The sequence below is a fragment of the Rhinolophus ferrumequinum genome, chromosome 17 (genome assembly GCF_004115265.2).
Source record: "Rhinolophus ferrumequinum isolate MPI-CBG mRhiFer1 chromosome 17, mRhiFer1_v1.p, whole genome shotgun sequence".
In the NCBI taxonomy this organism is placed as follows: Eukaryota; Metazoa; Chordata; class Mammalia; order Chiroptera; family Rhinolophidae; genus Rhinolophus; species Rhinolophus ferrumequinum.
In genome coordinates this window covers 5,647,762-5,668,731 of record NC_046300.1, presented here as the reverse complement: position 1 = coordinate 5,668,731, position 20,970 = coordinate 5,647,762, and the positions used below count along the sequence as shown (strand labels likewise).

General features: G+C 55.9%; 4 protein-coding genes and 1 long non-coding RNA gene across 12 annotated transcripts in view; 4 read left to right on the top strand and 1 right to left on the bottom strand.

Annotated features, from left to right (window-relative positions):
- The window catches only part of DOCK3 (dedicator of cytokinesis 3), a 306,392-nt gene extending 302,378 nt beyond the window's left edge, over nucleotides 1-4,014 (top strand). For 2 of the 6 annotated variants that reach the window (XM_033131981.1, XM_033131979.1), the window contains exon 54: nucleotides 387-4,014. In XM_033131981.1, the coding sequence (XP_032987872.1) occupies nucleotides 387-896 (510 nt within the window). In that variant the 3' untranslated portion in view covers nucleotides 897-4,014. The remainder of the gene's footprint in view (nucleotides 1-386) is intronic. The other 4 variants (XM_033131980.1, XM_033131978.1, XM_033131983.1 and 1 more) reach the window with 3 other exon arrangements.
- Nucleotides 4,015-4,412: 398 nt separating this feature from the next.
- MANF (mesencephalic astrocyte derived neurotrophic factor) lies at nucleotides 4,413-7,815 on the top strand. Its single transcript, XM_033131503.1, has 4 exons — nucleotides 4,413-4,564; nucleotides 5,235-5,362; nucleotides 6,107-6,248; nucleotides 7,381-7,815. The coding sequence occupies exons 1-4, from the start codon at nucleotides 4,480-4,482 to the stop codon at nucleotides 7,563-7,565; spliced, it is 540 nt and encodes a 179-aa protein (XP_032987394.1). The 5' UTR covers nucleotides 4,413-4,479; the 3' UTR covers nucleotides 7,566-7,815.
- A 2,022-nt stretch (nucleotides 7,816-9,837) lies between these two features.
- On the top strand, nucleotides 9,838-12,978 carry RBM15B (RNA binding motif protein 15B). Its single transcript, XM_033133143.1, has one exon. The coding sequence runs from the start codon at nucleotides 9,970-9,972 to the stop codon at nucleotides 12,646-12,648; it is 2,679 nt and encodes an 892-aa protein (XP_032989034.1). The 5' UTR covers nucleotides 9,838-9,969; the 3' UTR covers nucleotides 12,649-12,978.
- A 65-nt stretch (nucleotides 12,979-13,043) lies between these two features.
- LOC117037265 (uncharacterized) lies at nucleotides 13,044-20,969 on the top strand. Of its 2 annotated transcripts, none has more exons than XR_004425481.1 (3): nucleotides 13,044-13,442; nucleotides 15,111-16,978; nucleotides 18,005-20,969. It is a non-coding gene; the product is annotated as an uncharacterized LOC117037265 (long non-coding RNA). The 2 variants fall into 2 exon arrangements; XR_004425482.1 differs by lacking the exon at nucleotides 13,044-13,442 and having other exon boundaries at nucleotides 15,154-15,290; nucleotides 16,242-16,978.
- Nucleotides 15,183-20,970, bottom strand: part of DCAF1 (DDB1 and CUL4 associated factor 1) — a 75,212-nt gene continuing 69,424 nt past the window's right edge. The window contains exon 25 of one of the 2 annotated variants that reach the window (XM_033133141.1): nucleotides 15,183-16,971. In XM_033133141.1, coding sequence (XP_032989032.1) covers nucleotides 16,913-16,971 — 59 coding nt within the window. In that variant the 3' untranslated portion in view covers nucleotides 15,183-16,912. The remainder of the gene's footprint in view (nucleotides 16,972-20,970) is intronic. The other variant, XM_033133142.1, reaches the window with a different exon arrangement.

Sequence of the window (20,970 nt, the reverse complement as noted above, 5' to 3'; positions counted from 1 at the left end):
TGGAAAAGACTGACCACAGATTTTAGCAGCAGAAGGCACTCATCTGGGCCATGGCCACCCAAGGTTCTTTCTGCCCTTCCCAACTGGCCTGATGACCCAGCCCTTTTGTCATAGCCCAGCCCACAGCCAGCAGTGTGGGACCTGGCTTCAGGGGACGCAAGCCCAGCAGCCAGGGCAGGGCCATGTTTTGGCCCACAAATGCAGGTGATTCTGGGGTTCCCTGGGCTTGTTGAGGCCAGAGAGAATGGGGCCTGCTGCTGAAGAAACAAAACTCCTGCTGAGGGTTGCTAGAGTTCATTAATAAGCAGCTTGGTCTTCTCATCACACGGTGGCCACCAGCCTGTCTGGGGAGAGGGATTCTAACATGTCCACCCTTTCTTTTTCAGTCTCCTCTGCACCCTATCCCGGCCTCCCCCACCAGCCCCCAGTCAGGCTTGGACGGCAGCAACTCTACGCTGTCCGGCAGTGCCAGCAGCGGTGTGTCCTCCCTAAGCGAGAGTAACTTTGGGCACTCCTCAGAAGCCCCACCTCGAACCGACACCATGGACTCCATGCCGAGCCAGGCCTGGAATGCTGATGACGACCTTGAGCCACCCTACCTCCCCGTCCACTACAGCCTCTCCGAGTCGGCCGTCCTGGACTCCATCAAGGCCCAGCCATGCCGAAGTCACTCAGCCCCAGGATGTGTCATCCCTCAGGACCCCATGGACCCGCCTGCGCTGCCACCCAAGCCCTACCACCCCCGCCTGCCAGCCCTGGAGCACGACGAGGGTGTGCTGCTGCGTGAGGAGGCTGACAGGCCTCGGGGCCTGCACCGCAAGTCCTCACTGCCTCCTGGGAGCATCAAGGAAGAGCAGGCCCGCATGGCCTGGGAGCACGGCCGAGGGGAGCAGTGAGGGGCAGGGAGGCGGCTGGGACGCCGCCCTCAGTAAGCAGCCGGCCCAACCCTTCCAGGTCTACAAAGCAGGTCTCCCCCAGGGAGCCAGAGAGGCCTGGCACTCAGGAGAGAACCACCCGAGTCTACGTTCTACTGCCGTGAACGTGTGTGTTGCCATGTACAGAGGCTGCAGCAGCATGAGGGTTGTGGCTTCTCTTTTTATTTTATTTCTACGTTTCCATTTCTTTGAGTTTTCCTTTCTTCCCTTTGTGCAGTAGATGCTTTCTTCCTCAGTTCCAGACCACGTGGAGCTATATGGATATTGCACAGACCGAATCGCTTTGCAGCTTTACAGGGTCTGGGGTAGGAGCCCAGGCCCTCCCTCCAGGGTAGAGATGCACAGAAGAATGGAAATTGCACTAGGGACCTCTTCTTTTGCAGTGTGGACAGAAGAGCTTATGGTCGTATTCAGGGATTGTGTGGACCACGTGGACTACATGTCACGGGTGGACAGGGGGCTCTAAGCCGTTTTGCACAAATGCCCGCCCTCCTGCCTCCTTTCATCCAGGAGTATGCAACTGAGGGGCTGGCTGGGCTAACCTGCCAGCTCAGGCATGTGACCTGGCCTAACTGCATGCCCGGGGCACACTGCCAGGCTTCCACCCACCAGTCCTGCCCTCCAGCTCTGTCTTGGATTTTTCCCTCCATCGCTTTTATTTCTGCCCATTTGCTCCCTTCCACTCTAGATACACGTCATGCCCTACAGGAGCCCCTTGGCGAATGGATCTGCAGAGGTTATCTCCCACCCTCTGGGGCTTGAGTGGGCGTGTGGAACCAGAGGGACTACCCACCTTCCTCCCCAGGACCCAGGAGCCTACGTGTTGCGAGACGAGCTGGTATAGGAGTGAGACTGATGTGTGTGGCAGGGTCCGGAAATCCTGAGGTTTCAGAAGTGGCCAGAATGCCTGTCATCCAGCTCCTGAATCAGGGATTTTCAGCACTACCTCTGAGCAGTGGGGTTGGCTGCCCAGCCAGGCTTCCAAGCCCTGAGGACTCACAGTCAGGTTCAGCGAGCTCCTGGGTAAGCAGGGTGGGAAGGAGCTTCTCTTTTGGAAGCAGAGAGCCACACAGGTAGAATTATCCTCTTCCCAGTGGCCAAGTGCTGGGCCCCTGCCCCGGGCCATGGGGACCACCACTCAGGGTTCAGGGCAGGCAGGAGGGCAGTTTCTCCAGCCTCCCCAGTCTGTTGGGCAGTGCGCAGTGGAAGCTTTTTAGGAAACTTTCAGGTCAGGGCACTGATTTTCCTCTTGGTTTATTATTTGGGGGGACAGGGTGGGGAGGTAATGGTATTTTACCAGGGTGCTTCTAAGTTACTTTAAAAAACAAAAAGTCTATAGACTTTTTCTTTCTTTTGCTTGAGGTCACCACTTTGGTGGTGACAAGGCTGCCTTCTCTTCCTTGAGCAGGTGTGTTCTTCCCGACTCTTCTGCTGGCCTGTCTGACCTCTGTGGTCGGGCCCTGAGCCCAAGCCCCCATCCTTTCCCCATAGCCCTCTTTCCGGACAAGACCATGGTCAGGGTGTGTTTCTTTTGTAAACAAACACCAGCTGTTTAACAGGAATGCCAGCAAGTAACCCATTAGGAACGATAGAGGACATTACCTTCAGGCATCTGGAGGTATTTATCACCAGTGTGGGTCCTTTCGGCTACTGGAAGCACGACTCCGGGCAGAGTGGTCAGTCATGGCAGCCCCGATCTCGGAGGGCAGGCCTGGACCACTGGTGTTCACAAGTGTTAGAAGGGTCGGGGCTAGTTTGGATTTGATTCTTAGGTAGGAGAGGATCTGCAGATTTTAGGGCACTTCTGAACCTCAATCCCTGGACAAGGCAGTCATCACATAAGAACATCTACCTTCTCTCCTGGTGGCACAGGAGGGTCAGGAAGGTAGGGTGGCTTCACTTGGCCTTCCTTTATGCAAGGTGAGCCAGGTGGTTTTTGCTCTCTATTTTCCCTACGGGGTGAAAAGAACAGATTCCAAATCCCTTTATTGGAGAATCAGCCAGTCTGAGGGGAAGTGGGAGGCCAGACATGAGAATCCTCTGAAAAGATTGTGAAATAACTGATTTTCATTCTTTCAAGCTTATTTGTAAATACCTATTTGAATGCTGTGTATTTGTACAGGAATTTGAGCAAAAAATGTATAGAGCGTGATGTCCAATTGGTATTCAGCCCTATAAATGTGTTTTTAACCTCTGGCATTCTGTGCTTATTTAAAATAACTTCTATTTCTTTTGTGTATTTATGTTTAAAAAACAAACAAACAAAAAACAAGTGGTTTAAAAATGATCTTACCTGTACCAGAAAGCAAAGTTAAAAGAAAAAAAAATTTGTACTAGTCGTGTCCCAAGAGGTATTTTACTGTATATATTGTGGTAGCATGTTCTAAATCCAACAAGTAATGTGAATTTTAGATGTAAATATCTGCCATTTGATTTTCCCCCTTTCCCGACTCCCTTGATTGCTGTGATGTGAATTAAAGATGAATACCTGATACTTGACCCACTGAATTCACTGAATGGGGGCAGCACAAGATCCCCTCTGCAACGCTTGTCGCTGGGCTCCAAGCCCCTTTAGCCCCGTAGAAATGTCCTATCTGCACTGGGCAGAGCCAACCTTCCCAACGTCCTGGGACCTTACTCGGGGCGCCCTGGGCAGCCAGGGGCCTGGGCGCTCCGCTGGGACGCAGGAGGCGGCGGCAAGCCAGCCTCCTCGGCCGGGCTTCCGGAACTTGTGAGGAAACGGGGAACTCCTCCGGGAGTGGACACAAACCTAAACCCCTTCCGTCCCCACTGCCAGGCGGCATGCTTCTGACCCCTAAGCAGGTGGCCGGACGGCCAGCCGGAGGTGAGCCCTTCCTAGGACAGGTCCACACGGCGGACTCAGGTCGCCCGGGGCTCAAGCGCTGGGTGCCCGGCCTGAGGAAATTCCGTCAGTCAGCAAGCCTCGTAAGCGCCGAAGCCGCCGCAGACGCTCGGCACAGGCAGGTTCCACGACCCACGTGATCGTTTTAAAAAAAAAAAGGAAAAAGAAACCTCTTCCGAGCCTTGCCGGCGGCCGGCCGCGCACCCTGCCTGCCCTGTTGGGTCGCGGCTGACCCAGAAGCTCCTGACCTGCGCCCCTCGTCGGGGCCCTGGGCGGGGAGGTCCACGGGGTTTTCCCGGCGGGCGTGGGGCCCAGAACAGTTCAGCGGATCCCACTACAGCCTCCCGACTCCGACATAGCCGCTGCCCCAACCCAAGATGGCGACCGAACCGCTTCCGCCGCCGCCGCCGCCGCTTCCTGCAGCCGGCCCTGCTTCAATCAGCGGCCGACAACTGTCTAGGGCCGAGGGCGGGAGACGCCACCAGCCAATGGGGAAGGGTAGCGTGGAGCCGCCCGTCTGGGCTCCGGCACGCGTGGACCAATGGGAGCGTAGCGTGTGGGAGGGCGTGAGGGCCACCCGCCAATGGGGAGCTACGGAGCACGGCCGGGCCCTGGGAGGCAGCGCAGCGCGGCGGGCGCTGTTCAGTCGGGCGGTGGCGGCGGCGGCGGTGGAGGAGGAGGATGTGGGCCACGCGCGGGCTGGCGGTGGCGCTGGCTCTGAGCGTGCTGCCGGGCAGCCGGGCGCTGCGGCCGGGCGACTGCGAAGGTGCGGCGGGTTGGCGCCGCGCTGAACGCAACCAAACCCCCGAGGGGCAGGGACTGGAATGGGTGGGGGCGGCGGCGGGTCCCAGCGGGTTCCGCCCAAGGAAAGGCAGACGCCCGGCCTAGAAAACATCCCCTGGGCCTACGAAACATTGGTCCGACGACGAGAAAAAGTTAGGACTCGGTCGTGCTGAAAACTTGGCCCGAAACTGAGCTAACGCCGTAGTTTTTGACCTTCATCACCGGGCAGAGGATCTCGGGAGCGCTCGTTTGGAAGTCCTGAGGGCGGCCGTGGGCACCGGACCCGGTCTGGTGGGCTTGCGAAGCCGCACGTCGGGGTTCGGGGTTGTATTTGGAAATGAACAGCCTTTGGATCGTTTTTCTTTTCGGCCGCCAGTGTGCCCATTTATGAGGTCACAAGCCCATCTCAAGGACACGTTCAGCCTCGGCTTAAACTTTATGGAAGAGGCAGGGAGGAGCCCTTTGTGGGCATTGGGTGACGCATGCCCTGGGTGTACCAAGGAACTGGGTGGTCAACCATGGGTACCCGAGAAAAACCGGTGATGGAGACTCACCTCTCTCCGTGTCTGCTATTAAAATTGCTCCCGGAGTTCCCTCCTGGTGTGTTGAGGTGCAACTGGGTGATTACTGAGCATCTCCCTTTTCTTTTCCAGTTTGTGTTTCTTTTCTGGGAAGATTTTACCAGGATCTCAAAGACAGAGATGTCACATTCTCACCATCCTCTATTGAAAAAGAACTGGTAAAGTTCTGCCGCGAAGCAAGAGGCAAAGAGAATCGGTTGGTGAGTAGCTTGTGACCCTCCCCAGCTGGCCCCGTTCTGGAGGAAAGGCCCTGCCCACCCGTGTGTTCAAGAGACCTGAATTAGTTCTGTCCGTGAACTGATGCGGGACTGAAGTGCTTTCTCTGGAGTAGATATTTTTTTAACCTGTTGGTGTTGATTAAGCACCTACTCTGTGCTGGGCACTGAGAGTATCAGGGGAGAGAAGTGACAATCAGACAGATGACGCAGAGGAGTGAGTGTCATGAAGAAAATGGACCAGGATGATAGGGTAGAGAGGCCAGGTATAGAGTAGTCAGGACTCTGAGGAATGAATGGTCATCCTTGTGGTGGGGGAAGAGCATCCCTGGCAGAGGGAACAGCCAGCGTGGGTGCCCAGAGGCCAGAACAAGCGTGGCCTGTGTGAGGACAGAGGAAAACAAAGTGTGCACAGGGTAGGCCAGGGCCGAATTCAGGACAAGAGCCCTAGGAGACGATGGCTTTTGTAGCTAGAATTTCCTGGCAGGCTGGTTTGTCTGTTTTCTCTATTTAAAGGTTTGAACCTTGGTGACTATTAAATTCATGTTATGGCTGTCAGCTCTGGGACCCAGCATGTATTAAGAGCCTGGGGTTTACACTGATTGTAGCCGGGGCCTGGGAAAATGAGGGCCTGGCAGAGATAGAAGATGTTTGGAGATGTCAGTATGTTTGGGAGGAGACAGCTCTCGAGTGGCATCTCCTGAAGACCAGTGTCCTTTCTTGCTGCAGTGCTACTACATTGGGGCCACAGATGACGCAGCCACCAAGATCATCAATGAGGTGTCGAAGCCCCTGGCCCACCACCTCCCTGTGGAGAAGGTCTGTGAGAAGCTCAAGAAGAAGGACAGCCAGATCTGTGAGCTGAAGTACGGTGAGTGTGGCCGGGCTTCGTTTCACAAACACGGGACCCTCTGAGCTCAGGCATTGAGGACTCTACTTTCTAGCTGGGTGATGAACTAGAGCGTGTGGTGAGGGAGTTGTATAGCTGTGTGTGGTAGGAGGTGCTAACAGCGGGGGTGCGGGGTGCGCGTCTGGCATCATGGTGGGTGGAGGTCAGAATAGGTTTCACTGAAGAGGTGACATTTGAGCAAACTTCAAAGGAGGTGGGGCATTAAGCCAAAGGGGCGGCTAATGGAAGAGGGAATAGGTAGTGCGAAGGTAGCCAGTGGCGTGGCGGGTGGGCCTTACAGGTTGGTGAAGGTCTGTTAGCCGCGGTGAAGTTGGGAACGTTGGTTTTAGGGCAGAGGAGGGATGTGGTCTGACATCCCTTGGATTTAATAGGCTTGTCCTGGCTGCAAGCTCTGAAGGCCAGCGGCTGTTACTAGGAAAAGAAGTATTGTGTCCAAATGGGCCAGCCCAGGAGTTGGGGGCACTGTGGCGTCCCTCCTGCTGAGTAGGTCTCTGGTGGGGAAATTCCAGGGCCAGGAATGGTCCTCGTCTATAAAATGTCAACTGCGCCAACATGTTACTGTGACGTGAGGGCCTGTGTTCACCCACTGGTGTCAAGGATACCTAGTCTCCTGAGAGACCCTAGGAGAGGTAGTTGGCTCGAGGTCTCTGGGGTTACAAGTAGTCGTGGAGAATAAGCTGGCTCAAGGGCCTGACCAGCGCCTGTGTGGGACATTGGGGCTGATGAGTCTATCTGCGCTGGCACCCTGGAGCTGTCATTCTCAGTGACATGACCTCCACCTGACTATGTAAGGCACCTGGGGGAGTGGGAACCAGTTCGTCCTGTGAAGTTCCTCCTGTAAGGACCATGTGCCCTCCAGCTCCGTCCCTGGCAACACTGCACGTCTGTGGTGGACACTGCCAGCCTGAGATGCGGGCAGTTCCCCCTGCTGGGGACAGTGGGCACCCACATCTGTATGTGTCTGGGCACTGTCTCCCCCTGCTAACAGTAGGGCTGTGTAAGGGGCAGCTTGGCTGTGCAGGGTGAGCCAGCCCAGGACTGGGGAGTCTGGCCATCCCCACCCAGCTGGTTCCTCTCCTGCTCTCTCCTCCAGACAAGCAGATCGACCTGAGCACAGTGGACCTGAAGAAGCTCCGAGTTAAAGAGCTGAAGAAGATCCTGGATGACTGGGGGGAGACGTGCAAAGGCTGTGCAGAGAAGTCTGACTATATCCGGAAGATCAATGAACTGATGCCGAAATATGCCCCCAAGGCAGCCAGTTCACGGACTGACTTGTAGTCACCCGTTCCCTGCTGCCCCTGAGGGGAAAAAAAAACAGTTCAGCTGTGTCTTTCCCAATCGGCGTTTTGTAATTTATTTTTTAGGCGGGCTCCTGACAATGTCAGGTGTGAAGCCTGGAGCTTTCCTGGTGATGCTGGCTCTCCAGCGCCCCCGTGCAGGGATTCACTTCCTTCTGTTGCTGATTTCCTCTAGGACTTCAAAGTGTGTCTGGGATTTTTTTATTAAAGGAAGAAAATTTCTAGCTGTCTTTGAAGAATTAAAGTGAATACTGAAATAGGGTTTTACCCCTAATGAAGATGCCCACCACTTTATGCGTTCCAGTTTACAAAGTTTACAGTTACATTCACATTTGTTTTGTCCCTCAACAACCAGTGCTGGAGATACCAGGGTGGGACACAGCCTGAGGTACGTGCGTTGCACAGGGCTGGCTGGGAGCCCCGGAGGAGGTTGGGCTTGATCCCCCAGCCTGCAGTGACCCTCCTACCCACATGACGGGCTGGAGGCTGCACAGCTCCTGCGAGCCATGGGACTGAGTCTGATGTACAAGGGAGGTGCTTACATCCGGGCTCAGTATGAGCAGGACTCAGGGTATATTCGGTACTGTCACTTTTCTAGAGATGCTCTTGACCTGGCTACACCACCAAATACTGTCCACATCTGGCCATCTACTTGCTCATCTGAGTTTGTGATCTAGTGTCAGCCCCAAGCCTCTGATGCCTAACTGGGGTTTTGCCAAGACTGGCAGGAGTTGGTTTGTACAAAGAGCTGGTGAGAGGCTGCCTTTTGTCTTTGTTTCCCCAAGATAAGTCGAAAGTTGAGGTCTTGTCACCAAAGGGTCCTTGAGTCTGGTTTTTAGGTTGCTCTTTGGGGTTGGTGCCTGGGAAACCCAGTTGGTGGCATGAGCTGTGGCTCTGGAAGCATTCTGATCTTCGGGCCACAGAGACCACCTGAAGGGAGGGGCTAAGAAGCAGAGTGTGCCAGGGAGTTGCTCTGCAGCTCCTAAGCTCAGTTTGCCTACATAAGGGGCCTTCTTACAGCCTGCTGTGGAGTCCACTGGTGCTCAGCGCACCACGTCAGAGGGAAGCAAGATGCTTGAACCACCTCTCAGGCCAAGACTTCCCTGTGGGAGAATTACGTGGGTTGTTAAGAACTAAAAAACACCTGAGCCCATGGAAGGTGGTAGGAAAATCTACAGCTGGAGCCAGAAGTCTGAACATGGAGCTGTCTCAGCTTAACACCCGAGGTCTGCGTTCTCGTGGCTTCCATGTCCACCAGGCCACACCGAACGGGAAGAGGGAAAACAGCCCAACTACTATGCTAGGGCTGACCCCCCATGGTTATCTACGATGGGTGAACTCCTGCAAGGAAGCAGATTTCAGGTCATGCAGTGTTGCAGGTGTTTCTTCTAAGGCCTTTCCCCTGACACCTGCCTTAGCTGCTTTCAGGAGCTGCTTTCCTGTTTGGGGGAGAGGGAAAGCTGCTGCGCTCCTCCCACCACGGTTTCTGTGGCTGACGTTGGGTATGGTTCTCCGTAGCTCCCCTCTCCTCACCTCACTTCTCCCGAGAAGAGCTCCTGTCCTGGGAGGTGGATAGGAGGGCCCTGGCCAGTGAGAGGTAAGCGCGGCAATTCGTGGAACTACTGGCTTTGGCCTCTTGGCACCAAGACAGTGGCCCTTGTCCTTGCAGCCCACTGTCTGGTGCCAAGTAGCCTAGTCCCGGCCCCTAAACTGTTACATTGTCTCGGGTTTCTGTGCCTGGGCCTAAAGAGGTGTCGCCCTCTGCATGCATAGCCATGGCCCTCATGGCCTTTCGGGGGACCGCTGCGGTGAACCTGAACTTAGAGGATGCCCCAGGATGGCCTTGGGTCATGGATGGGGCCTAGGGAGCAGCCTGCTCCTATCCTTGGGATTGTTAATCCCGGACCCCAGTCAGGAGATGCCGTGGCGGAAATTGGGGTGATACCACGTAAAGGGATCGCTAGGCAAGGCCCTGGACCCCGGCGCCCACATGCTACGGCCTGAGGCGGTGAGAGCCAGCCCGGCTCTCCCTAGGACTCGGATCTCAGCGTATCCCCGAGCGTCAGCCACGCTGGCCGCACGGTGGCGCCAGAGCTCAACCCAGCCGCGCTCGCCTGCCTGTCGCGGAGTCACGTGGCAAGGGGCGGCGCAGTCCGATGGCGTAAGCCCAGCGCAGCTCTCGCCCCGCCCGCCGCTGGGTCACGTGGCACGGCGGGCGCAGCCTGATAACGCGACGCCCAGCCCCTGGGCTCCGCTCCCGCCCCGCCGCTGAGTCCTTTTGTCCAAGATGGCGGCGCCGGGGGCGCTGCCTCCTCCGCCGCCGCCGCCGCCGCCGCCGCTGTGAGAGGCCGGAGGGCCGCCCGCCCGCCCGCCACGCCGGCGCCATGAAGAGGCAAAGCGAGCGAGACTCGAGCCCGAGCGGGCGGGGCTCGTCATCGTCAGCCAAGCGGCCGCGGGAGCGCGAACGGGAGGCGGAGGCGGGCGGGCGGCGGGCGGCGCACAAGGCCTCCGGCGGCGCCAAGCACCCCGTTCCAACGCGGACCCGCGACAAACCCCGTGGTAGCGGGGGCGGCGGGGGTGGGCATCGCGACGGCCGCGGCGCCGGGGACGCGAATCACCGTGCGAGCAGCGGCCGCTCCTCGGGCTCGGGCGCCGGCGGCGGGGGACGCGGCGGCAAGGCCTCGGGGGACCCGGGCGCTTCAGGCGCTTCTCCCCGCGCGTCTCCGTTGCCACCACCTCCGCCGCCGCCCGGAGCCGAGCCCGCGGGTCCCGGCTCGTCGGCGGCAGCACCCGAGTACAAGACGCTGCTCATCAGCAGCCTGAGCCCCGCGCTGCCTGCAGAGCACCTCGAGGACCGGCTGTTCCACCAGTTCAAGCGCTTCGGCGAGATCAGCCTGCGCCTGTCGCACACGCCTGAGCTGGGCCGCGTGGCCTACGTGAACTTCCGGCACCCACAGGACGCGCGCGAGGCCCGCCAGCACGCCCTGGCCCGCCAGCTGCTGCTCTACGACCGCCCGCTCAAGGTGGAGCCCGTGTACCTGCGCGGTGGCGGCGGTGGGAGCAGCCGGCGAAGCAGCAGCAGCAGCGCCGCCGCCTCCACGCCGCCCCCAGGGCCGCCTGCGCCTGCTGACCCGCTTGGCTACCTGCCGCTGCACGGTGGCTACCAGTACAAGCAGCGCTCACTTTCCCCTGTCGCCGCCCCGCCACTGCGGGAGCCCCGCGCCCGCCATGCCCACGCTGCTGCAGCCTTTGCCCTGGATGCTGCGGCCGCCGCTGCCGTGGGACTATCTCGGGAGCGGGCCCTAGACTACTACGGGTTGTACGACGACCGGGGGCGCCCATATGGCTACCCCGCCGTGTGTGAGGAGGACCTGATGCCCGAGGATGACCAGCGGGCCACGCGCAACCTCTTCATCGGGAACCTGGACCACAGCGTGTCGGAGGTGGAGCTGCGACGAGCCTTCGAAAAGTACGGCATCATTGAGGAGGTGGTCATCAAAAGACCGGCCCGGGGCCAGGGCGGTGCGTACGCCTTCCTCAAGTTCCAGAACCTAGACATGGCCCACAGGGCGAAGGTGGCCATGTCAGGGCGGGTGATTGGCCGCAACCCCATTAAGATCGGCTATGGCAAGGCCAACCCCACCACCCGCCTCTGGGTGGGTGGCCTGGGGCCTAACACCTCGCTGGCCGCCCTGGCCCGGGAGTTTGACCGCTTTGGGAGCATTCGGACCATTGATCATGTGAAAGGAGACAGCTTCGCCTACATCCAGTACGAGAGCCTGGACGCAGCGCAGGCCGCCTGTGCTAAAATGAGGGGCTTTCCCTTGGGTGGTCCAGACCGCAGGCTGCGTGTGGATTTTGCCAAAGCAGAGGAGACTCGGTATCCCCAGCAGTACCAGCCCTCCCCTCTCCCTGTGCATTACGAGCTGCTCCCAGATGGGTATACCCGGCACCGAAACCTGGATGCCGATCTGAGGGTGCGGGATAGGACCCCCCCACACCTCCTGTACTCAGACCGAGACCGGACCTTTTTGGAAGGGGACTGGGCCAGCCCCAGCAAAAGCTCTGACCGCCGAAACAGCCTGGAGGGCTACAGCCGCTCAGTGCGCAGCCGGAGTGGGGAGCGCTGGGGAGGAGATGGGGACCGGGGCCTGCCCAAGCCCTGGGAGGAGAGGCGGAAGCGGAGGAGTCTTTCCAGTGACCGCGGGAGGACAACCCACTCCCCTTACGAGGAACGGAGCAGGACCAAGGGTGGTGGGCAGCTGGCCGATCGAGGCTCCGACCGCACCCCTGAGCGCAGTCGCAAGGAAAATCACTCCAGTGAAGGGACCAAGGAGTCAAGCAGCAACTCCCTCAGCAACAGCAGACACGGGGCGGAGGAGCGGAGCCACCACCACCACGAGGCTGCAGACTCTTCCCACGGGAAGAAGACACGCGAGAGCGAGCGCAATCATCGAACCGCTGAGGCTGAGCCCAAGCCTCTGGAAGAGCCAAAACACGAGACCAAAAAGCTCAAGAATCTTTCCGAGTATGCCCAGACGTTGCAGCTGGGTTGGAACGGGCTTCTAGTGTTGAAAAACAGCTGCTTCCCGACATCTATGCACATCCTAGAGGGGGACCAGGGGGTCATCAGCGGTCTCCTCAAGGACCACGCTTCTGGGAGTAAGCTGACTCAGCTGAAGATTGCCCAGCGCCTTCGACTGGACCAGCCCAAGCTCGACGAGGTCACGCGACGCATCAAGCAAGGGAGCCCCAATGGCTACGCAGTGCTGCTGGCCACCCAGGCAACCCCCAGTGGGCCTGGCACCGAGGGGATGCCCGCGGTGGAGCCAGGCCTACAGAGGCGGCTTCTCAGGAACCTGGTCTCCTACTTGAAACAGAAGCAGGCGGCGGGGGTGATCAGCCTGCCAGTGGGTGGGTCCAAGGGCAGAGACAGCACAGGCATGCTGTACGCCTTCCCGCCCTGTGACTTTTCCCAGCAATACCTCCAGTCGGCGCTGAGGACACTGGGCAAGCTCGAGGAAGAGCACATGGTGATAGTGATCGTAAGGGACTCGGCCTAGCCCAAACCCGTCCTCCAGCTTCACGTTGCTGTCACAAAAGCTGTTCTTTTAAAAGCTGGTCCCCGGCCTCTCTCCTACCCGCTTGGTTTGAATTCTCTGCTGGGTGGTTTTGGTTCCTTTGAGAGGGGACCAAAGTCCTGTCCCCACCAAAACTAAGTCCTTAGGTTCTTGGGATTTTTTTTTTTTTTTTTACAGCGATGAGAAGGGACTCCTGTCATGTTGTTTTCTAGTGTACGAGATACTGTCTGCTGTGTTCTGTATTTTTTTATTTTTTGACTAACTGTATGGAAAGTTTGTCAGTAAAGCCTTTGTCAGAGGATGGATTTTTAATCCTGTTTTAATCAAGTTTTTCTCAAAGATGGAAGACTTCCCCACCGCATGCGCAAAATGCCCTGGCACCGGCCCATCTTGAGCTCTGCTGCACTGGTGGCTGTCAGGACCGAATTCACATTTGTTTTTATCTTGGCTGAGGGCAGGTGGCCTTCAGTTCACACTCAGGCCCCTGCCATGCCAGCCTGAGCAGAGCCCATGCAAAGGAAGGGAACGAGCCTAAGGTCTGCCTGTGGCCAGCAGTTGTCTGGGTTTTTGTTGCCCTGCCCTAAACAATGTGTCCGTCAGCTTGAGCTGCAGCTGTTGGACAAAGCGCCCAATCTAAAGCTGCAGTATGGTCTAGTGGTCACGGGAGAAGCAGTGCAATATTGATGCCAAGGGGTCTTGGTGCCACGGATCCGCACAGGCTGCCTCCTTTTCGCCTCCCAGGGACACTCTGGAGGCCAAATGCTGGAGTGTGGGAGGTAGCTTTCCTTAATTCTTGAACTTTACCTGGTGTTTGTGAAGTTCCAGCTCTTCCTTTGGTTGTTCAGAGCTGATGTGTCAATGTGGAGTAGGCCTGAGTCACTAGAACTGTGGGGGGGACACTGAACCCCTGGTCTTAATTTTTGTGATGCTGCAGGTTAGGAAGATGCCCTGACGTAATTTTGCCAGGTGCAACGTGAGTGCAGCTCGGCCTCGTGCCTTGACACTGACAAGGTGGAGGCAGGAAATGAGTCCCAGTGTGAGGTGCTGGGCGGTGCGGGCTCAGCCATTGGAGGCGAGCTGCGGGAGGGAGGAGTGGGGAGGCATCCTTGAGCTGGCAGGGAGACAGCTTGAAGGAGCATGAACTTCCGTCGTGTCTGATCAGCTAGTATGGCCAGCACTGGCAAATGAAGCCAGTGTCATTCAGCACTTGTCACCACAGCACGCAGCCCAAATACCATTGGATGTCTGGATGTTCCACAAGGGTCAGTCAGGGCTGAGCACGAACGGAAGCTCCAGTGAGAGAACGGAGCCCCCAAATGCCCAGCAACTCCCAGTGCCATTGGCCATGCCACCCTCTTTGCAGGTCTGGTCCGCGACCCGAGCGGGCTCAAGGCAGCGCAGGCCACCGCGGGGCTGGGTGGAGAACGCGTGGGGTGGGGCGGGGGCGCAGTGCAGCGGGGAGAAGACGTGCCTCTGCACCAGGCCAGTGCGGGCCAGTGTCCGCGAGACCTTGGAGATGAAAAGAAACGGGAAGGTGCCTGGGGAGCCCGCGCGCTGGGCTGCAGCTGGTGCTCACGAGAAGCAGCATGTGGGAAACAAAACGTGACACGAGGAGAGGCGTGTGAAACGTGTTTATTTGCCTGTTTTACTTGAGCTGTGGCCACGCCGCCAAGTATCTGAGCAAGTCGGGGAGCAGACAAGGGAGGGGGGGCTTAACGGCCCCCCACAGGGTTTCCTGCAGCTCCTGGACAAGGGCCAGGCACAGGCCAGCGCTGGCTTCAAGGTGCCTTCACTGAGCGGGTGCTCGGACTCCGAACACCACGCCTCCCACTTTTCCCAGACAGAAACCTAGAAAGTCTGCTTGGAGAAGACACTTAACCCTTGCCTTGTCCACCCCTCTTCAGGGGTAAGTGCTCTCTGGCCCCCCAGAGAACTAGAATTTGGGTGAAGAACCACAACCTGTTACGTGGCCTTCCTCTGCCTTGGACCCTCTCCTCCACCACCTCCTTCCTGAGTCCTAAGACATCCCAGGGCCGGTGACTTTCTCTCAAAGGCCTTGGCCGGCAGAGGGAGGGTAGGTCAGGTGGTCTGCCCTGGTCTGACACTGCCCCTGGCAGAAGACGGTGTCACTGCAGGTCCCCAGTGCCTCCACCTGAGGTTCGGGTCCGTGCCCCACAGCGACTGTGCTGTGTCCTAAGTGACAGGGAGATGGAGCCCAGAATAAGAGGCTGACGTGCCCTTGGCCTCAGGCACGTCCCTAAGGGTGTGTTGTCAAGTCAACCAGAATTCTGCTTTCCTGCTGGAGGCCCTGTCTCCACCCGGGAGCCCTGGGGGTGTTCCCAAGAGCTCCTGGCAGAGTTCGGGGAGACAGCAGCTCAGTTAATGACTGGAACATAGTGCTTTTACTATTTAACTTTTAACCCGTTTTCTTCTAATCCATTCAGCACCAGCAGTCAAACTATTCTACTGGTTAGGTGTTAGCAACCCATGTAAGCTGAGGCATGAAGCAACTTAGGAGCTGAGACCTCTGCTCCCAGAGGACCGCGCGGCACCTGTGGGCACAGGCCACTGCAGTGTGTGACAAACTGGTGCTCCGGAGCCCAGCGGGGCTGGCCCAGCCCCTGGTGAGTTCTAGCTGCCTTGTCTGCTTGTTTACTTCACAACCAAATGTGTCCCCTCTCGTCTCAGGTAAGGGACGAAAGTCTTTAGCTGTATGTAGTACCCACATAACAGAAACCGAGAAGCTATTACTTGGGCAAACTCACTCACAGGCAGAAAGGGACGAGGGCCTCCCCTTTACGGTGGGAAGGGGGGTGGGGTGGGTGTGAGAGTGAGAGCGCCTTAGCGTGGTTTAACCACAAGCCAGTTTTAGGGGCCTGTGAAATACCTGCGAACTAGCCTGACCAAGCCCCAGCTGCCCCTAAACTACCAAGTCACTATGACACTGCCTTTCAGGAAACGTCCTGTCACCCAGCTACAGTACAGGTATGGCCACATGCTTTAACTCCTTAGCTTTGCCAGTTCATTCCCCCAAAATGTCCCCAGACCCCTAACTTTCCAACTCCCCCAAACCTGTAATCCAGAGCTGCCTTCTTGATTCAGAAGTCGGGGGGCAGAGAGATGTGTCCACAGTGGCCACTGCCCTGCACGCCTCCCTCGGCCCCCTGTGGCAGGCTCTCAGGCAGTCCCGGGGGGGGGGGACGCGGGGGGGCTGCAGGCCAGGGCCAGGCACTGGGCTAAGCACTGCTCCCCAGAGGGCTTTATTTGGGCAGAGTCCTCACCACCGTCCGGACTGCCTGTCGGAAGGCGTCTTCTCTACTGCCTGGCTAGAGCTGCAAAGAAAGGGACAGATCCCACTTTGGTAAAAGAGGACAGGGAGAGGCCATCAACAAAGACAGACTGGTAGTTTATTTTGTATTTTTTTAAATAAATACACTTTACATTAAAGAAAAAGGCCTTTGATTTATAATTTCCACATTGGGGAGAAAGAAGAAAAAAAAGGATTTTTTAAAAACTGAATGACAAAGAAAAATAGAGGGAGTGAACTCATATCCTACGTTCCCTGAACTCCACAGAACCCACCCGCTCCGACCTCGCTGCCCCAGGCCACGAAGCTGCGCGGGGCGAGGCATTTACTCGGCGAACAAGCTCTGGCACAAAGGAAAGCAAATTAACCTGACAGCATATGAGGCAACGAAAACAGGTTAAAAATCATATATTATATTTATAATAAAATATTCTTAATCCTTATCAATTTAAGAAACCACGATTTTCCTTTTCATTTAAATACGTATGTAAAAATGCCTCTCTATTGTTCTTTAGATGTCATTTTCTTCCATAGAAAATGAAGTGCAGGGACAAGACCTGGTGGATACAAGTTCATACCCTCGGTTATAAATGCCTGGCTTTTTTTTTCTTTTTAAGTTTTATAAAAAACTATTTCTTGTTCTTTAAGTAAAGAACATTATACAAAGAAAATATATTGTGAAATAACCCCAGAGACATGTTTCTTTTCCTTGAGGAGAGCTATGTCCCCCCTAGGAGAAGGGGAAGCAGACGAGGCCTAACCCGTTGTCTTTTTGTGGTGGTTCTTGTTGGGAAGGGCCCTCAGGTCCCAGTGAGACTCTAAGCTAGTCCTCTGAGCGCAGGCCATGCACAGCCCTGGGAGGAAGGGGAGGGAAGGTGTTCTGAATGCATCTGACTCAGTTTCTCGCCTGCCAAGAATCTCCCATGTGGTGATGGCTCCTCACTCATTCAGAGATAAGATGATGTCATCTTCCAGATCAGAGCTGTCCGCGCTGTCGGCTGCAAGGTAAGCAAAGGGAGACACCAGATTAGGCACTACACTAGGCTTACAGGAAGCGTTGGGGAAGGAAGCAGCTGCATGTGCATACATTTGTGCCTGAGGAAGGCTAATTAACTTTCCAGAAAGGAAAACACATCAATTAACAACTCGGAGCGGACTCTGGAGAATATACTTGGCAACCGGTCACTCCTGGGGACCTCCTGCTTTACCTTTCCGAGGCTCTGGGTGCGGTGACCTGATTCCTAGAGGTTCCTCCTGCTTTGGAGGCCCTAACGGGACCAGGCAAGCCCCCTTCCAGCTTCCACCCATGGTGCTCTGAATGGCTGCAAAGGGGCAGGGCTGGGCACAGGACCACTAAGGAGAGAGGCTGAGCCCAAGCAAGAGAGATTTCTAACTCCTTAGCCACTCTCTTTTCAGATCTTACAAAAGCAGAGATAGTCAACCTAGGAGTCATTCTTCTGCAATTTCAGAATATAGTCTGCAGGAAACAAATTCCCAAAAAGGGTACAGGCCCGAGAAGTGCCTAGAAACTAGCCTGGAGACCGGCAGGAGGAGGTATGGTGCCCTGGAAGCTGGCACTGTGTCTCTGGCACATGAGCCCTCTCTGCTTGACCATCTCAGGCAGTGAACAGACACCACATTAGTTAGTACCTCTAGAAGGATCCATTAAGGGGTGAAACTAGGCAGTAGCTAAAAGCCCCCTCAACATGAGGGAGATATGCCATGTCTGACCAAAGTAGGAAACAGTCCCTATCTCTTACGGATTCGAGTACTTACTGAGAGAAGGTAAGGCACAGGTCTTAGTGCCCATTTGGATTCCTCACGTCTCAGGAAGCCGGGAAACGCTTTTTAACAAGGTCCCCTGGGAAGTGGGCAGACCCTGATCTGGAGCCTGCAAATGCCCAGGGGTCCTGGAGTTCCCGTGGGAGAGGGACAGCCACTGGTTGCACACAACCCTCGTCAGCCTTTCCCAGATAGCTGAGGGAGAACGAGGCATTTTCCCTACCCTCCATTCACTACAATCTCCTTTAGGAAGAAAACTGAAGTGGATAAAGTAAAACTAAGAAAAACATGGCCATGATTCAAGAAAATCCTGGAAATAAGCAAAGAGATGGCTGGAAAAACCAGTGTTCCTGGGTCTAAAAGGCTCAAGCACAGACTGATGACTGGTGAGCAGGGGAAACAGGATGGAAAGATCATCCAAGAACTAATACCTGACACAGCTGCTCCAAACAGCCCCGTCAGCTTCCTGGCTGCGGGAACTCCCGGAGGAAGTGCCAGCAGGGAGAGGTGGGCCTGTTCCGCAGAGCCAAGCCCTGCTCCGTGTCCTGGGCTGTGGGAGACTCCAGAGTACCCCAGGAGCCAGCAATGTCAGACCCACCCCCGCGACACCTGTCTGAGCGTCAGCTGTAAAGCTGCTAGGAGTCGAAGAGTCTTCACCCTGCCTCGCGTCTAAGAACGGTCGGTGCAGCTGGACGAGGACACAACACAATCTTTAAGCAACTGGCAGGTGCAGAGTTGAGAGAACCTTCAGGGCTCAGGCACTAACTCCCCTCCTGGTGGTCACCTGGCAGGACTCCTTCCTCTACGTGCCTTAGCCTTTTCCTCAGCCTCCAAGTGTTCAAGAGACCTGGTCAGGACCTGTCCTGAAAGGCCCTTGAGGCCAAGGCATCTAGATATACATGCGCAGTGTTGATGCAACATTTAACCTGCTGTTCTTACAACACGCAGGCTTCTGGGGGCAGAACTGACTGGAACCGAGAAGCACGAAGACCTCAGAGTGGAGGTGCTCCCCTTCCCGGGGCTGGGGTTCTGCACCGGGGCTGAGATCCCTGGGTCCCTGGGGCCCAGGACCCACGCGAGGTCAGGCGGGGCACATGGCCGTGCTTTCCTGCCCCTGCTGGCTCTCATCATGTCCTAAAAGGGCTCCGTAAGTCCCAACAGCAGGAGCCACTGCCCTCGAGGATTAGTATACGGCGAAGTATCAGGAAGCCAAGGGCACAGCAGGCTCTGTCTGCTCTGCCACGAGTGGCTGGGGGTCGCTACAAAAACAGAGCAATGGAGTATGTGCCTCAGATGCCACCTCTGTCACCTCAATCCTAGAGCCCAAGCTAAAATGTCCTCTAGTTGTCATCTATTATGGCTTTTTCACATCATAAATCTTCCCACCAAGTTAACATTCTCATTGCTGACAGAATTAAGGTTTCCCAGATTTTCTCTTGGGCTTTAAAGACGACATTTCCTAAACTAAAGAGTTAAAGGATAAAGGAGGCAGTAATTTTACAAGCCAAATACAAATTCAGTGACTATATTCAAATTAAGAATGGAAAACTCAGTGATACTCTTAGGTCGGGAGCACCACCACCAGCTGCTCCCTAGCCTACCTTACGTAATAGGCTGGCGTAAAAGGAATTGCGGCTTAAAAGGTTAAAAAATTGCAAAAACTGCAATTACTTTTACACCGACTTAATACTTGTAATTTAAGGGAAACAGAATTTGTGCCCCATGTGTCACTATTCAGATGACAAAAAGGTCCAGTTAACTTGCCCTTGTATCAGTACTGTCATGTGTCCTTTGCCCCCTTAGTCACTCTTGACCTGGCTCTCTGACCATGGCTAGGGACAAAGCAAGTCCTGCACTGAATCACCTCAACTTCCAATGTGGAAAATACGGAAGCTGGTAAACAGCAGGTGGGCAGATACAAGGCACTCCCTCCCCACAGATCTTCCTCAAAATACAACTAGGCGGGAGAACTTCTATAAGAAGGACAGTCTCCCCTAAGCCAGCTGCCTTCCATCTTGAGGGCTCAAAGCAAGGATGAGATTTATCCCAAAGAAAATGGATTCAGGTCACTGTGGAATAGAATCATTTATATATCTGCGTAAATATACACGGCCACCCCTGCCTCCTACCACCCCCCCACCCCCCTATTCCCCTACCAAATACCAATGATTATAAAAACCAAACATCTACTATGGAGAGGCTTGGCATCTGTTGAGCCTAGGCCAGCACAATAGAATGTTCTGGAATGATGTAAGTGTTCTCTATCTGTGCTGTTCAATATGGTAGCCGCAGGCAGCTACTGAGCACTTTAAAAATGGACACGAAAATGAGGAACTGAATTTTTTAACTGTGTTAACATTTTAATGGCTACATGTGGTGAGTGGCCACCATATCAGGCACAATACCCACCATGGTTGTGGGAATGCTGGCCAGGTTAGCTGCGTGAAAAATGGCCGGACATCACAGGGATGACTCCCCAGTCAGGCAGGGCAGCGCTAGGAAGAACCAGGACCACAGAGTCTGTCAACAGTGACACACGTCACAGGGACGCTGCCGAACTTCTGGAAACATGTGGGGTACAGCTGCAGAGCTGGGGGACTCAGAACCACTAGCTGGTTTGACGAGGGCTCGTCAGCATAGTCAGGGACAACCTAACTTCAGAGAGCTGTCCTCATGGGAATTACTGGAAAACGAGCTTGTTTTTTCTAACCTAGAATTGCGGGGTGGGGTAAGGAACAAAACCAAAACCATCTGTCCCAAGGCCTGAAGAGGCGTTAGGCAAAAGCAAACAGGAAAGGGCTCCTCCACAGAGGGCTTTTATTTCTTTCCACCTACAAAGGGGCAGGGGCGGCAGGCTCCTGATGGTGCCAGCTCTGCCCTCAGGAAGAACTACACTCTGGCCTGCCAACCTCGGGCAGGCTCACCCGCTAAGCAGCCAGTCGCAAGCGTGCATGTCTGGCTGCATTCCCACCACAACAGAAGAGCCCATAAAGCGTCAAGTATTTACCGCCCAGCCTTTACAGAAAAAGTGATCCAGCCCGTTTTCCAGATGAGAGAGAAAAGCCATTTGGTTACACAGTCTGATGGGAGAGCAGGAGACCAGAGAAGGGAACTGCTTTTCCTGCAGGGCCCAGAGGGGCGCCTTGCCCGTCACGGGCACGGGCCCCGGGCAGGAGCCGTCCCCTGGGTGCCAAGGCTTGGCCCAGGGTCGGCCC

Bases quoted from the DNA above. Each gene is read 5' to 3' on its own strand.
- MANF (XM_033131503.1), top strand. From the start codon at position 4,480: ATGTGGGCCACGCGCGGGCTGGCGGTGGCGCTGGCTCTGAGCGTGCTG. The intron at 4,565-5,234 runs GTGCGGCGGGTT...TTTCTTTTCCAG, and splicing joins GCGGCCGGGCGACTGCGAAG to TTTGTGTTTCTTTTCTGGGA. The intron at 5,363-6,106 runs GTGAGTAGCTTG...TTCTTGCTGCAG, and splicing joins GAGGCAAAGAGAATCGGTTG to TGCTACTACATTGGGGCCAC.
- RBM15B (XM_033133143.1), top strand. From the start codon at position 9,970: ATGAAGAGGCAAAGCGAGCGAGACTCGAGCCCGAGCGGGCGGGGCTCG.